General features: G+C 46.7%; 1 protein-coding gene across 5 annotated transcripts in view; it reads right to left on the bottom strand.

Moving 5' to 3' along the window:
* The window catches only part of Bdh1 (3-hydroxybutyrate dehydrogenase, type 1), a 32334-nt gene that overhangs the window by 5471 nt on the left and 9570 nt on the right, over positions 1-17293 (bottom strand). For all 5 annotated transcript variants that reach the window (XM_013019464.1, XM_013019462.1, XM_013019461.1 and 2 more), the window contains 3 exons: positions 10611-10683; positions 9565-9675; positions 4150-4291 (listed from right to left, as the gene is read on the bottom strand). In XM_013019464.1, coding sequence (XP_012874918.1) covers positions 4150-4291; positions 9565-9675; positions 10611-10683 — 326 coding nt within the window. The remainder of the gene's footprint in view (positions 1-4149; positions 4292-9564; positions 9676-10610; positions 10684-17293) is intronic.

Here is a 17293-nt window from a genome sequence, read left to right as displayed (position 1 = left end):
CCCCCATCCCCAGCAGCCTTCAGTCCCACATCACTCCACCTCAGTGTTTCCCATGGCTCTCTTCCCCTACGCCAGCCTTCCCCTCTTGCTCTTGCCCACTAATTCCACCTGAGTGTCCCAAAGGCTCCCCAGCTCCCCAACCACAACCAACCCCTCGGGTTTCCCACACTTACTGCACCTCTGCTAATGGCTTCCCTTTCATCTTTAACTCCTCTACAGCTTGGCTTTTCCCTAATGAGTCACCCTGGTTAAGGTGACAGAGATCAAGGACATTTAACATGACTGAAAAAGATCTGAATGACAGTGGCCAGGCCCTGAAATAAGCTTCCAGTTGGTCTCTCCAGATCAGCTCTATAACTCACAGGGTTCCTCCCTAACCAAAGGTATAGATGCTAAATTGTCCCCTATCTGGAGGAGGCAACTGAGGCTGCGCCTTTAGAACAGCCCCAGGGACCTTGTTTACCTACCACCAGCCCTGGGCCAGGCTCATCTTCCTTTTGCCAGACACTCCCTGCTTCCGCGGGTTTCATCCTGCAGAACTAACAAGGCCACTTCCAGGCTTCTCCCCATCTCATTACTCCACGCGAAAGCCTCAGCTGCTAGGCTGCTTTTGTGGCAGTTCTTCCTGGGCTCTCATGGTGGCCAGGTCTAGAGTGAGCACAAGGCAGCTCAAAGTGCACATGCCCACATCACAGATGGGCAAGGTGAGCCCCGCATGGGAGCCATCAGGCACAAGTTTCTCTTTCCAGATTCATAGCATCATGCCTCAGGGCATGAAGCCAGCAAGTAGACTGTTTCCCAACCACAGCTTCTCCCGCCAGGTCAGGGCTATACCCTTTCTGGGACATAGCATACTACCCCATACTAGGGCTCAGCAAGTACTCAATAGATGTTTACTGACTGACTGGTCAGTAACAGTGCCAAGTCGTAACCACACCCACAGCCTGCCAGCTGCCCACTCACCCAGCTTTTCCTTGAGGGAGGGGAAGGCAGGGAGGGATGGCTCCAGATGCCCATCCAGCATCTCACAGTCCTACTGAGGGAAAGGGGCTAGTGGCAGATGGTTGATTGCTCTAATCACACAATCCTCTTCATCTCACCTCCTGAAGCTGGCTCCCCAGGCCACTGTCTCATGGAGCTAGGATGAAGGGCATCAAACCCCCAAAATGCACCCCAGTGTTATGGTGGCACTTATGGCTCCTGATATTCTCCTGTCTTGGTGCTTATGATATGAATCAAAAGGCAGTATGGCTAGTAGAAACGTTCTAGGAGAGTGCCATCTGGAGTTCAAAGTCAGTACTGCCTGAGAAAGGGAGATTAGTGTTACTTCTCTAGTAGGGAAGAAAAGGAGAGAAGGGGAGGGAACTAGAGGTAAAGAGAAGGAAGGGGAGGAAGCACACAAATTCATTATCTAACAGATTAACTTTCTTTTTTCAAATCTTGCTGGGTACTAGTGCCTCACTCCCAGCTACTCAGGAAGCTGAGGTGTGAGGATAATGGTTCAAAGCCAGCCCGGGCAGAAAATTCTGTGAAACTCTTATCTCCAATTAACAATGAAAAAGCTGGCAGTGGAGCTGTGGCTCAAATGGTAGAGCCTTGAACACAAAGGCTCAGGAACAGCACCCTGGCCCTGAGTTCAGGCCTCAGGATTGGCAGGCATGTGCACGCACCCCCAAGTGCACACACACACACCACCACCACCACCACCACCAACTTTCAAATCTTGTTCTAACAGATGCAGTACTGGTTAAGGTCATGGTGCATGGTTAACTCAGCCTCTCAGAGTGCACTGTATGGAAAAGGCAGCAGGGAAAGGTCTGTGTGTCTTGGGGTACACCTCACTTTGTGTGGTTGGGTGAGAGCCCTGCGATCAATCCAATACAGAGGATAGAGGTGTTTTCTATCCTCATGGCAGGGGACAAGGACCATAGCTCTGAGGAGCCCCATTCTGTGCTCAGGTGATGACTCCTTAAATCCTGGGCAATTCAAGTCACAAAGTCTCAGGCTGTAAATCAATGGTTCCCAGGCGCTGACTGCAGCTGTTTTCTCACCTAGTAGTTTATGAAGGCAATATCCCAGCTGCCTAGGAAGGGTGAGGGAGGAGGATTTACCACAGCCAGGACCAGGCAGGCTGGTAATCATCCCAGTGGGACCCATCCTGCCTTTTCTTAATGGGGCAGGAGTGCAGACTCTGACTGTTAATTATTAAACAGATGTTCAGTGAATTCTACAATGCAGCAGCCTGGAATGGCCTATCTAGCTAGGGTAGAGTGGTGGCCCTGAGCTACAGAAATGACACAAGTGACAGTCTGCCTGCCCCTGCTCTCCGCCCAGCTACTACAGTTGCTGCTGGACAGAGTGTCCCTACCCACTGTGCCTAAATGAGGTCCTTTCCAAGGGACTCGGGGGTCAGTGGCATAGACTCGCTCTTCCCTAGGTGCTGCAGCAAGGACCAGCTCCACAAAGCCCATTCATTCCCCACTAGATTCTAGATGACCATGGTCCCTGTCCCCCAAGCTGGACAGCAGAGCCCCTCCTGTCACAGTCTTCCACATGGCTGGGCTGGAAGGACACTTGAATGATCACACTACAGGAACCTTCTGTGGTACTTGATCCTGCTGGCTACTAGCCCACTGATGGGAATCTGCTTTGCTCTCCTAATTCAATGTCGCTCCTTTGGCCCACTGACCACCCTGCCTGGGGGACCCTTCCTGGAAATCTCCTCCCGGAAATCTTAATAAGAATCCTTATCCTTGAGCTATTCTCAACAAGACCTCATCTAGTCTTATCTGAAGGTACCACACCTTCTGCCACAATGGTGAAGACATCACAAGACCAAAACACAACCTTCTGCTACATCTACAACGACACTACAAATCTGAAATTCTCAAATTCAACTATATTTAAACCCTAAAACCATCCTTACCTGATGTATCTCCTATTGTTCCATGCCCTGTTCAGTGATAATTAAATTCTGATTGATCTGTTGAGGTCTCTGTCTCCTTTCTTTTCGTCTGCTAGATCATTCCTAACACTCACCAAACTTGGTATTCCTTTAGGTTTGTGGAACTCTTGTCTGATCTCTATGACAGCTGCCTCCCCTCCCCCGCTACCTTTACCCCAAACCACTTACATCCCCTTTGAGCATGCCTCAGGGTGTCCCATGAGCACCTGAGCTTCCTCCCAGCCCTCATTCTGCCCCTGCAGTGGGGGGTCTAGGTGTGTGAGATGGAGATCTCTCTTGCCTCTTCTACATCCTCATATCCAAGCCAAGTCTGGCCAGCTTGGTCTTGAATCAGATCTGCCCATCACTGGGCTAGACAACAAATCCATTCTCTCTTTTAGCCCTACCTCTCACAGTCCTCAGAGGAAGCTTCCAGGCTGTCCCCTCAGGATAACATCCAGGTTCTCAGGAGATCAGCCACACTCCTTTTACAGGGTGCCCACCTAGAGGACCTCTTCCCAACTTCATTTACTACCAACATCTCCACCAGACTCAATCTAGAGCCAAGGCACTCACCAGGCCCCAGTACACCACAGACTGCTTCCCACCATAGTTCATGTTCTGTTTTCTTCTTAGCCTGCCTGGCCTTCCCCATTGTCTGGTGCACTGAGCCATTTCTACCACCCACCACACCTGAGAATGGACTCATCCCTCTTTCCTGGGCTGCTCGCTCCCTTCAATCAGTTCCCCATTGAACAATAAAGTCCTTAGGGGAGACTATGTCTTGGCCATCTTTGAGACCCTAGTACTCACCCATCTCCTGGCTCAGAGTGGGCGTTCAATGAGCACTGGCTGAGCTGGCTTGAATCAACACATAAAGATTCTAAAGTGGCTTTGGACTATATTTTACCCTGCTGTATTGTACTAGCAGGTTGAATTCAATCCACTTCCTTCTACTATGCAGGAGGAATTAAAGCTACAAAGAAATGAGTCTTTTGGCAGGACAGGCAGGGCCCCTTCCAAATGCTACACACACACACACAAACACACACACACACACACACACAGACAGAAACACACACACACACACACAGAGACACACACACAGACAGACAGAAACACACACACACACACACACACACACACACACACACACACACACACACACACACACACACTGCCCTTGATACTCCAAGGTGCTCTACCTTTCTCTGGGTCATCCAGGATTGATTGGACTGTGGCCACCGCTTTCTCCACCTCCTCACTGTTACATACATTAAGTTGGATGGTTCTCAATCGGTCACTTTTCAAGTTGTCCAGCTCCTGGACTCCAGCATCTCCTTTGTCCTGGAAGAAGAAGGGATACATGCATTCACATCATTCCTTCTTACTCTGGGGCAGACTAGAGCCCCAGGCTGACTGACAATAGGACTAGTGTTCTCTAGAAGCGCCCACCAGTACATGGTTCTAGCAAGCCCAGGAGCACTGATAATGTCCCAATGCCAAGGTAAGTGCACCTGTGGGCAGGATGGAGACCCTACCCCAGCCTCACTAAAGCCAGCTTTCTCCTTGTGGGACTGCAAGCTTAGGTGAGTACAGATAGTGGAGGGGATCCTGGGAGGAGAGTTCATGCCAGCTGTTGGCCCTGTGGCTATAAAATATAAAAGCTTATCTTTTTTAAGCTAGTAATCAGTATTTCTCCTAATTTTTAAAGCATTGGCAACTATTCACATTAAAACAAACACAATATGGTTTTGTCAAAGCATGTCCACAAGTCATATGACCAGACAGGGCTGCCAGTCTGGCACCGCTATGCTGAGACAAGGACCTACCAAGCTCCAGTTAGTAAGGAACCAGAGCCAGGCTCCAATTCCAGTTCAGTTCCTGGCCACTCAGGTGTGACCTCAATAGATACTCAGTTTTTCTGGCTATAAAACAAGAATACTACTACCTGTCCTGCATAGATCAGTATAATGTGAAAATCAATTTTTCAAAAACTTGCTAAACTAGAAAGCACTATACAAATTCAACCCAGTGCTGGTGGCTCACTCCTATAATTCTAGCTACTCAGGAGGCTGAGATCGAAGCATCATACTTCGAAGCCAGCTATGGCAGAAAAGTCTGTGAGACTTATGCAATTAACCAGCTAAAAGCCAGAAATTAAGATGTATGGCTCAAGTGGTAAGCGCTCCAGCCTGAGTGAACAAAACAAGAGGGTGGGACCCTGAAGGCAAGCCCTGGTGTCAACATGCATGTGCGCGCACACGCATACATACACACACACACAAATCAAACATGACAAAAATGGGCTTCATTCTGGAAACCTTTCTTGGGCTTCTATGACATCCTGATGCTGTGCTAGGAACTGGAGACACAAAGAGGAAGAATTCAGTCTTTGTGCTCAGAAGTCAAGTTCAGGGAGATGACCATAGGAGGGTGGCTGGCTCTGGAAACCTATGGTTGGTAATAGAGTCGTAGGAGGCGCAGCACTTCAGTGGAGAAGACAGCTGAGAACAGCGCTAGATGGAGCACTTCTGGATGAGGCAAGGTGCTGTCACCACAGGCCATACATTATAGGCCAAAAAAAGTGGTGGATGTGAGGCTGGAGTGGTGGGCAAAAGTCTGCTTGGGGGTACTGCCTCAGCTACTAGCGGGTCTTAGTAAAAGCAGACATTATTTCCTGAGTGTTTGCTTGCTGAGCATGGTGCTAAGTACTTGGCATGCTTTTTGTCACTAGCCCTACCATCAAGAGGGAGGCTGTATGCTCACATGCCATCCTGTGCTATTATACATGTTTTTCTCACTCAATGTGAAAACACTAACAGTCATAACTTAACTGGCAGCAAGGTTTCTGAGTGGTGAATGGAACAGTGAACTGGAGAAGCTGCAGAAGCCAGGGCTAGCCCAGGGTTCACATAGCTTGCAGTGAAGAATAAGCAAACACAGAACAAGCAAGGCAGGAGCAGGAGCCGGATGGCAGTGTGCATTAGGGCTGGTCAGTGGTCTGCACCAGATGGGCTTCCTCCCAAGCACAGGGAAGCCACGTCACACAATTTCAGAAGCAGCTGTGTCAAATAGTGCTGAATATTGGAGACTATCACCCTGAGGATGAGACTTGAGGGGACATGGATGTTCTATGTGTTCCCCGAGAACAGAGTCAAGGTCAAGAAATGAAGTTTGACTCAGAGTGAAGAGTGTGTTTCTCATGGCATGCAGGGACTGCCCAGGAGCGATCAGGCAATGTGCTGGAGGAGGGGCCCTCCTGCTTGGGGACGGGGAGGAGGGACAGGGTACAGACGACACAGGTATCAGAGGTGGCTCTCCCTCCACACCCCTCCTACCCCTCAAGGGTCATGGCAGTTTGGTTCCTGTCTCAGGGAACATCCCCCAGAAGCCCATAGAAGTCCTGAGTCTCTGTCCAGGCCTGGATCCAGGAAGGCAAGTTATGCCCAATCTTCTCTGCACATAGCAGCCATGGTGGACGCTCACTGAGTCTAAGGCTTGGCTCTAAAGTGACCTGGATGTGCCAGCCTTCCCTAGTTTGACAGCCAGGTACCAGCTCTAAAGGGTGGAGCTCCTGGACTGCTCTCATTCTAAGGGCTCCCCAAAACAGGACTGTCTTCCAGTCCCGGCTGGGAGTTGGGGTGGGGGGAGGGAGCAGCAGTGCCTGGACATCTCTTTTCCACAGATGGCATGTGACACCAGGAAAACAATATGTGGCTTTAATGTGCCTTTAATGGGGTGGTCTTTCCAATGCTCCCTTGGAAGGAACCTAAATAGTCTGCACCTCAAAGAGGTTGCTGACATTGTTTACAGATTATCTCAGAGACTTGCGAGTGTCCTTCCTCTTCTCCTGGCTTAACTAACCCCATCACCATCACTCAGAACACTGTGGACTCTCCCTAGACCTCCCCTTACGCCTCACACTAACATGGTGATATTGCTGATGCAATCCCAAGAAGAAGCCCCTCCATCCTTCTCCTGTCAGACAATCCCAGGAACCAGCCACCCCCAAGCAGCCTCCATACCCTGCTCTTTGTAGCCAGGGGCTGTCAGCTTGCCACAACACCTTCCACCTGCTGGCTGTGGACGCTGGTGGTCTGACCCCTCTGGATCCATCAGCCCACAGGCCAAGGTCTGACTGCCTGGGCCATACCCCAGCCTGGCTCCCCTTCCCAGTCTCTGAAGTATATCCATTTATCCTGCTGTTCAGGGCCAGGCTTTGGTCATGCAGGGTTGGTGTCTGGTAGACTTGGTCTACTATTGCTTGCTCTCATTACCCTGTTAGGCCTCACCTGTAAGGTTTTCTGCCCCTGAACAGTATTTCAGGAAAGTTCTGGAGTTTTTCCAATCACATGACTATTTGTTTAAGGATCTAGCCCAACTCAACCTACTAACAAAAAACTGCAACCGAGCTCAGTTGGACAATCAAACTCCAAAATCTGTCTCCAAATGGAAGCCTAGGGGAGTGTGGAAAGCCAGGAAATGGTAGTGGAGGTTCTTTCTCCCCATTTCCTTTCTCCTTTCTCCTCTCCTACTTCTTCATCTCTGACCTTGTGAAGGTGGGCCAGCCCCGAGGACAGAATCTAATATGCTGAGGCAGCCTGTGTGCTGTGCCCTTGGGCTGTCCAAAGCAGAAGAGCTGGCTCTGCCCACTTGAGTGTACCTGAGTGTATGCAGAGGCCCGGTACCTTTGGGAGCTCCAATCCACATGTGCCTCCTGTAGTTGGAGACAACCTCCTAGCCACCTCACCTTACAGTGAGTCTAGCCAGTCCTCCCTGATGTCCACACAGGGCCAGGCAGCTGTGCCCTGCCGTCCCTGCGCAGCTCTGCTCACTGACCACCCACTCCAGCCTCATTCCTGGACCTTTAGGTTTCTTTTGGTAAATACCAGTGCCACATTCTGTGGGCACCAGCTCTCCAAGCAGTTCCCCAGGCCCATGCTTCCCACCTGGGACAGGAGGGGAACAGCAAAGCACACTGGCAGCTCTTTCTAGCCTCTGGACCTTTCACAGTGCTGAGGCAGGGGCTCATCCTCACAGAAGAGGCTTGTCTACTCGCCCACGGTGTTGTATCAGGTGGTCTTGAACTTCAGGCAGGATGAGGACGTATGTCATGTGTGAGAGTTTTTTCTTTTTTCTTTCTTTTCTCACTCACTAGGGTTTGAACTTAGGACCACACTTACTAGGCAGGCATGCCGAACTAGCCCTTTTGCTTTAGGTTTTTTTCATATAGGGTCTGTGTGTCTTCCCAGAGCTAGCCTCAGTCCTACACATACCTCCTACATAGCTGGGATTAAAGGGGCATTCTATCGTGTCCAGCATGTTTTATTTTTCTTACTCACTTATTGTCTTCTTTTACTCAAGGGGGCTCCAAATTGATTTTGCTATCACTATCTCCCAAGTAGTTGGGATTACAAGTATGAGCCACTGTGCCCAGCTGTCTGTGAGCATCTTGCCACTCATATTAGAAACAGCGGAGAGAGGAGACACCAGGCACTATAACATTTTCACGATGAATAGAAGAAAGATCCAACAAAGGAGCTGAGGAGAACCGGAAGGTATAAAAACAAGAAGCAACACGTCACAAACAACAGTGACTGATCTGCTCCAAAGCTGTGGAGGGGGAGGGGAGGGGGGGGAGAGATGTGAATGATGTGGTCAGTGCATTTGGTGAAATGGGGCTGTTGGCCATGCCTGGTGTCAGGGCCTGCAGGGCTTTCCTGGCCTGGTCCTGTCATGTGTGCCTCCTCTACCTGGATGCCCGGCTTTCGCCACCTTGAACCACTAGTGGTGCCTGGATATGTGACCTCCACCCATTACAGGCACTCCTGTTTGTTCTTCCAGATGGTGATGAGACATCACCTCCCACAGGGCTTTCCACGAGGATAAGGGTACAGATCTGGACCCCACAGCTATTTCCCTCTAGCACTCTGCTCCAGCCACAATGGCATCCTGTTGTTTCTCCAACACGTAGGACATCAACACATCCTCATTACCTGCTCTTTCGCTTCTTTTGGGTGAGGCAGCACTAATTCATCTCTTTGGTGAAGTCCTTCCTTCCAGAAAGCTGAAAGCCCTTGAACGTGTCCACACACACTCTACCTTCCTTTCCTGCTCTGCTTTTCTCAGTGGTTTTGATTATCCTTCCCAGCAGCAGTTTACTTATTTGTCTTATTGTCTCTGTTCCTGCCTTGGATCTAAGTTCCCCCAAAGCAAAGACTTCTCCCAGCTTCTTTACAGGCTACAAACATTGTCAGCTCACTGTGTGTGTTGTGTAAATATTTGCTGAATGAACAAGCAGATAAGAGTGGCAGAGGCCTAGTCTTGATCCAGGCAGTTGAAAAGAAAATAGGATGAATAGGTAGATGATGGATGGATGATAGTGATGAATAAATGATGGATAGATGAGTAGATGATGGATGGATGATAAATGGATGGGCAAATGATGAATGAATGATGGATGGATGGAAAGGCTATGAAGAACAAGTCAGAAAAGGTAAAAAAAGGTATAACCTATTTTAAGCAATAGATGAGCTAGAATGTAATTTTTTTTCTACCAACTACAGAATAGTGAGTCTTGTGGAGGCCAATAGTGAAGAAGACAACCCTTCTCTTACCTTCATCAAGCAGCCAGCAAACACAAGGAAGCCTTTTGAATGCAGATGCTTGGCCAAGGAGAACCCAAATCCACTGTCACAGCCTGTGATCAGGACAGCTTTGCTGCCAGCCTGTCAGAAAATGAGAGTCCACGTTAGGAATGCAGTGTCCTGTGGTAGTGACTCTGCCTCCCACACACACTAGGCAATGGCATTAGTGTTTGATGACTAGGCTAGGCCTCACCCTCCCACCTGGCTCTTGTGTGGAGAAGTACCAAACACCAATGTGCACTGGAAGGAGCCCAGACTCAAGATAAGACCAGGTTCCAAGACTGCCACCAACTCACAATTCACTGTGTTGCCTGGGGAAATGACTTGTGCTTTGGGGACCATGATCTTTCATCATCGGAGATATATTTACTAAGTTTAGGATTTACTGCACATATGTGATTTGTACCCAGTTCCTACCAATTTACAAGAGATGTATGAGACCTAGGGTCTCCACCCTTAGAGTGAATAGGATTATTACTCCATGTTACCATGAAAGTTTCTTTAATGCCCAATGGAGTTAGTGACAGAGCTGCAGCTGAAACTGGGGCCAAGAGATCCCAGAGTCTAACAGCTGGTTACACCCAGCAGGCCTCCACTGATAGCTCCCTGGCTGGAGTGCAGCTTCTTTACTGAGGGAAGGCTTTGGGAGAAAGTGGCTCTGTGGGGCTGGGAATGTGGCTTAGCAGTAGAGTGCTTGCCTAGCAAGCACAAAATCCTGGGTTCAATTCCTCAGCACCACATAGACAGAAAAAGCTGAAAGTGGCACTGTGGCTCAAGTAGTAGAGTGCTAGCTTTGAGCAAAAAGCAGCTCAAGGTCAGTGTTCAGGCCAAGTTCAAGCCCCAGGACTTGCAAAAGAAAGGAAGAAAAGAAAGAAGGGAGGGAGGGAAGGAAAGAGGGAGGGAAGGAAGGGGGGAGGGAGGGTAGTCAGAGTGTCCGAGGGTAGCTCAGGAATGATTCCCAGAGGGAAAGGCCCTGACCATCCTGCTGGTTCCCATGTGGCTGGGCTTTCACTCACCGGGTTCACCTCACTAGCATAGGTCCGACGGCTGATTGGGGTAAAGGATGCTGAGCAAAGCAACAGTGCACGTCTGCAAGAGAACATGAAGCCATGAGCATGGGGATCTGATCCCTCCTTAAACCTTTTTCCCAGGACAAAAGCAGCTCAGAGCATCCTGGGCCACCACCACCTGGTCCAGTGTAGCAGCAATCACTAGAGCCAGGCTGGTATAGCTCAGAGAGAGGCCCTTTTCCACCAGGTGTTGGGTGGTAGACAAGATGCCAGCGTTTAGGTTGTTTTTCTTAGCCACTGTACAGGAAAAGACTTCCTTAGAATAAAGTCATTTCTGGAAACTACTTCTGCTGGGAGGCTCTGCCAAAACTTGACTGACCTGTCATCACTCTAGTATAAAGTTCCATGTTCTAGTTCCAAGGTGACATAGAGGGTAATGCTTCAGACTGATCCAAGTGTGGATTATCCTTTCAATGACACAGCTTTTGTTAAAGCCTTCTGCAAACTCAGCATCCTAACTTTTGACTGTCTTAATACATGAACCACCATGCCAGCTGAATTGTTGAGATGGTGTATTGCCAACTTTTTGCTTAGGCTGGCTTCAAACTTTGTTCCTCCTATCTCTACCTCACAAGTAGCTAGAATTACAGGTTTGTACTACCATGTCTGGCCTAATTAAACTTTTGAACTTTTAAACTGCACAGATTCATGTGCAGCTAAGAAATAGTACAGGGAAAAATCCAGACATGGTGGCCCAACTCAGTAATTTACTTACTTGGGAGAGAGAGCAGAGGATTATGGTTCAAGGCCATTAAAAAAAAATCCACAAAACCATCTTCATCCAATTGCTGTGTAAGTGGCAGGAGCCTATTATCCTAGCTACAAGGGAAGCACAATGGCTGGGCACAGTGGTGGGCACCTGTCATCCCCAGTAACTCAAGAAGCACATGGGAGGATTTCAGCCCAGGCTGGACTGGATATAAAGACACTGTCATGAAAATACACAAGTGGTAAAGTGCCTGCTTAGCAGGGACTTTAGTTTACAGGGACCCAAGTTCAATCCCTAGTATGATTTAAAAACAAATTACAATACACATATCGGGTACCTTTTACTCAACTTCCTGTAATAGCAGTATCTTTCCAAACTTTACAACCCTTTCCCTTTTATAGCTATACCCCTCCCTTTCCCTCCTTAAGCAGTAACCTGTTCTCCCATAATGTTGACATTTCAAGAATATTATAATGGAATCTTGCAAAACGCAACCTTTAGGGTTTGGCTTTTTTCACTCAGCATACTTTTCTGGGGGTTCAGCAAGACTGTGCTAAGTTTTTCCTCTCTGTTGCTAAGTGTGTGCCCTAACATGGGAATCGAATTATTTGCCTACTAGAGGACATCTCAGATGTTTACAGCTAGTATGAGTACAACTGCTATAAATAGTGCAAGCCAGGGTTTTGTGTAAACTCCTGACTTCTCCTGAATACCCATGGGCATTCAATGGTCACATGGTAGTCAGATGCTATTTCTTAAGCAACTGTCAAACTGTTGTAGCTCAGGTGACTGTGTACACTGTGTCCTCAGCAGCAATGAGGAAGTGACTGTTTCTCCATCTCTTGGCCAGCATCTTTGTTTTGAAACTATGTAATATTATCTCACTGTGGCTTTACTTTGCCTTTCTCTAATAGTTAATGATGTCGAACATCTTTTCATGTGTATTTGCCATCTGTCTTAGTTTGGACTACTAAAATGATATCACAGTATGAATGGCTTATAAATAACAGACTGGCTTATAAACAGCAGGAATTTATTTCTTGCAGTCTGGAGATTGGGAAGACCAACATCAAGGAGGCCAGCAGACTGTGTCTGATAAGGACCAATCTCCAGAGAGTGAAGTCTTTTTATTGAACATCACATGGTGGTAGAGAAATGGGTGTCTCAGACCACTATGATAACGGCACTAATCACATTGGTCGGGGCTCCTCCATGACCCACTCATCTCCCCAAGGCCTCATCTCCTAATAGCAGCCTGGTGAGTTAGAGTGGCAACATGTGAACATAGGTGTCTGGGTGGGACCCATTTAAATGTCTCTTCACATGTTCTGTCAACATTTGAATGCAACGTGGATTCTTTCACTGTTAAAACTGGCAGGGGGCAGGAATCTATAGTAGTCCTAGATACTAATTGTTTGTTACATATGTGATATAAAACTCTTTTCTCCTAATCTGTAACTTGCTTTTTCATTCTCAAAACAGGGTCTACTTTGGGAAGTTTTATTTTTGTCTGATCTATTTTTCATGGGCCAAGCAAAAAACAAAAACAAAACAAAAAAAAACCCTCTTTTCCTAAACCTAGAACCTCAAGATTTTCCTTTATATATATTTTTTCTAAAACTTTTATAGATTCTGTGTTTTAATATTTAAGCCCCTGGTGTGTTCTGTATGAGATGTAAGACTTAGGTCAAAGGTGATGTTTGCCTGAGTATTTCTCATTGCCCAGCAGCATCTGGGGTGCTATCTTCCCTCCATTGAATTGCTTTATACTTTTGTCAAAAACCAGTTGGGCATGTTTGTGTGGGGCTAGATTTGCTCTTCTGTTTAACTGAATATGGATATCTATCTGATTTTTCTTTTTGAAAAAAACCTTTATTCTAGTTTCTTTCCATATAAATTTTAGAAGAATCTTACCTTTACAAAAAAATTTTCAGAAAGACAAAACTGCCAAATGAACCTAAAATAAATGTGAGAGAAACTTCACATTCTCCAGCCTTCTACTTCCTGATCCAGCACATACCTCCATTTTCACTTTTTCCAGTGTTTCATGGTTTGCAGCAAAGATTCCTGGACATGTTTCGTTTTCTTTATACCTAAACATTTCTCTTTTCTCTCTCTCTCCTCTCCTCCCTTTCTCTAAATGGTACTGTTTTTAATTTTCATAGTTTTCAAAGTTCTTCAAAGTCTATAGGAATACTATTAATTTTTGGGTTCACTTGTATTCTCCAAACTTACTAAAAACTTACTCGCTAGTTCTAGAACTGTTTCATGGATTCTTGGGAGCCTTCTGTGTAAGTAATCATATAATTTGCAAGTAAGAACAGTTTTATTCCTTTTCTTGCCTTGGGGCTCTGGCAGTAACTACCTTACTCTATGACGAAAGTGAGGAGAGCAAGCACCTGCTCCATGTTTAGTGGGAATCCGGGATTCATACCTATTACTCCCAGCTACTCAGAGAAGGCCAAAACCTGTAGGATCAAAGTTCAAAACCAACTAGGACAGAAAAGTCCTGAGTCTCCATTTCTACTTAACCAGTAAAACATTGAGCTGGAGTCATGGCTCAAGTGTTAAAACACCACCCAAGAGCAAGCAAGTTGAGAGAGAGTATGAAACCGAGTTGAAGCTCCAGTACCAGCTAAAAATATTGAAAAGCTAATAAAAGCAAATAAGTAAAATTGGCAATTACTGTAGCCCTTGAGAAAACACAGGCTCATGATTTAAATGCTACTGAATTTGCTGATAACTTAAGGATTTTAAAGTATCTTTATTCATGAAGAACATGAACCTGTAGTCTTTTTTTTTTTTCTCCTACTATCTGAAAGACTTGCCTTTTCCCTTCTTGGCTCAATCTTTTTAAGTACCCAAATATGGAATATGAAGTATTGCCCCCCACCGTGTTTTCCCAGGTGCATACAGATACCAAGCAGGCTGTAAGTACAGACTGCCTGACGCCACCAGGACAATCTATCTAAGCCTGGCTGTAAACACTCCACCACAGGCCCAACTGAAAAGCCCTTGACCTAGTGGCTCTTCACTAACCTCTGCCTCCGTGCTGGACCCCATAAAACCCCATTCCTGAGCCCATCTCCTTACACAAATCTCCAAACCCGCGGGAAGGTCTGATTCCCTTGCTGGCAATAAACAGTCCTAGCCTGTTGAGATCGAGTCTGGCCTGTTCTATCCTTTCTCGTCCACTTTCTTAACACTGTCATTATTGAGTTTTGTAAGTGAGATACTACTAGCTTTATAAATGAAGTGTTAGTGTTGAGTGGACCTGGGAGGCCCAGCTCCCTACCAGGCCTCTACCAACACCTTCCTAGCTGGGAGCAGTGTGTCTCATTTGTGATGGGATGGAACCTCCATGCAGCTATCCTCCCCACAAGGCGGATGACAGGCCTGGTTCTCTCTGACATTCCCCTGGTAGGGACTGAAGCCCTCAGCACAGCCTGGTGAGATGATATCTGGGCACCTCTTGACCTTTGCTGGTGTTGGTAGAGTGAGGCCACAGGTTTTTCTGGTGCGTGGCCAGAATAGAGCAATCACTGTCTATCCATTTCCTATCTTGCTAAGCTAGCTGATCCCTTGACTAGAGGAGCAGACTTCTGTTGAAGCTCTTTGGGTCAAAGCTCTGGGGTTTCCAGCCTGTCAACTTCTTCAGTTCTAAGTCAGGATACATGAAGCAAAAAGGAAACCTAGAAAAGTCATAATGGGTCCTGAGGGCTTCAAGTCCAATTCCCTTCTCTCTACTCTTAAAGAGTATTTTCATGCTGATTTAATATAATATCCAGGAGCACTAGCTTAGTCAGCCAGAGGAATGGAGAAACTTCTAGAAGTGGAAGTGTTGGTAGTAGTTAAGTATTAAACCAATAATCATGCATGAGGAAGTGTGGGTAAGTGAGGAGCTAGTCACAGAGGAAAGGAGATGGAAGATAGGCTTAAACTTTTGTGGCTACTGTTTTCTGCCATTTGAATTTGGTACCACATGAATACTTCACCTATTCAAACTAGCAAGTAAAAAAAAATATTAAAATGTATTATTTTAGGGCTCAGGTGTAGCTCAGTAGTAGAACACTTACCTAGCATATGTGAGGCCCTAGGTTTGATATCTACCTCAAAAAAATCTGTTATCCAACATTCCTAAGAAAATTTTATTTCATTGGCCAGAAACAAAGAACCACTAGGAAGAAAAAGGAAGAAGAAGACAAAGTAACACTCTGTCTTTTTGAGTTGCCAAAGTCTGTTATTGTGCATGGATAGCACATGGAAGAGTGTGGGCTAGTCCAAGAAAAGTTAGTTGAAATAACTTTACCCGAAGAGAACCATTTTGTTTTCTGGTGATCTCCAGCATTATCCAAAAGGCAACTAGGTGTGGTGATACACACCAGTGATCCCAGCTACTTTAGGCAACGGTACAAAGGTCATCAGTTTAAAGCCAGCCAGGTGGAAGTAAGACCATCTCAAAAATAAAATAAAAAAAGCAGGGTGCTGGTGGCTCACACCTGTAATCCTAGCTACTCAAGAGGCTGAGATCTGAGGATCACAGTTCAAAGCCAGCCCAAGCAGGAAACTCTGTAAGACTCTTACCTTCAACAAACCACCAGAAAACCAGAAGTGGCACTGTGGCTCAAGTAGTAGAGTGCTAGCCTTTAGCTGAAGAGCTGAGGGACAGAGTTCAAGCCCCACAACCAGCCAAAAACAAAAACAAACAAAAAAGCAAAAGGGTTAAAGGTCTATAGTAAGTGGTAGAGTCCTTGCTTAGCACACCTTCAATCCTTAGACTGAATCTTGGATTTAATCCCCAGTATCACAAAAAAAAAAATCAAACCCCATAGAACTATGTCCCTTGTAGAACTAGATCATTTGTGCTTGTCTTCTTATGGGTTAGTCCCTTAGTAATATGAAAAAAATCACAACAATAAGCTTATTTCAGATTGACTTGCTGCCAGATTGTCTCTAACCCACCTCCCCACATGGAATATATCCAGTCTGGAACGTGATGGCTTCTGGGTGACTTATGCTAGCCTTTACTACTCGTACTCAGTTGCATATTTCTACGTCTCCAGAGACCACAAAGCTCACGTTCTCTCCACCCAACCCTGAAAGGCAGAACTCACAAGATGGATGAGTTGGGACTCGGACAGTACTGGACAGCTCCAGCTGGCATGAGGGTGTCCTCCTGGGCACCGCCTGGCTTCTCAGCCTTCCCCTCTCAGTCACTGCTGGCAGTGCCTCATCCACTCTAGTCTCACACTTCTGATGGAAACCTGAAGTCCTGTGGCTCGGGACCGTTCCTCAATTAGAGACTTTTGGCCTGGGAAGGCCTCATTGCCTTAGTTGTCTCATCTTTAGATAACAAGCACCTAGGATGTTAGTTAAAATGCAAACTCTTATTTAACTTTAAATACTAAAATAGTAAAGTAAAAATAAGGTCAAGTGGCACACATCTATAATCCCAGCATTTCAGAGACAGAGGCAGGAGGATTGTGAGTTCAAGGTCAACCTTCACCTAACACAAGAAGAGCTCTGTTTTAAGGAGAGGGGAGGACCCAACTCCCAGATCCCTCCCACTGATATTCTGATTCAGGGAAGGGATGGCCTGGGGAATTTGGTTAATTCACCTCAGATGACTCAGTGCCAAAGGTCTTGGGAATCCAGGGAGATTTTGGGGGCCCCAGGTTATTTAGGAGAATCATGGGAATGTGATTATGATTGTGTGGTTATACTGTTAAAAAATAGTTCTTACCATTCAGAAACAGACACTGAAGTATTTGCAAATGAAATACCATTTTCAAAACTTACACGAGGGGCTAGGAAGGTGGCTCAGTGGTAGAGTGCTTGCCTTGCATGCATGAGGCCCTGGGTTCGATTCCTCAGCACCACATAAGCAGAAAAAATAAGCCAGAAGTGGCGCTGTGGCTCA

This window comes from Dipodomys ordii, unplaced genomic scaffold (genome assembly GCF_000151885.1).
Source record: "Dipodomys ordii isolate 6190 unplaced genomic scaffold, Dord_2.0 Scaffold45, whole genome shotgun sequence".
NCBI lineage: Eukaryota > Metazoa > Chordata > Mammalia > Rodentia > Heteromyidae > Dipodomys > Dipodomys ordii.
This window is presented reverse-complemented; position numbering and strand designations above follow the sequence as displayed.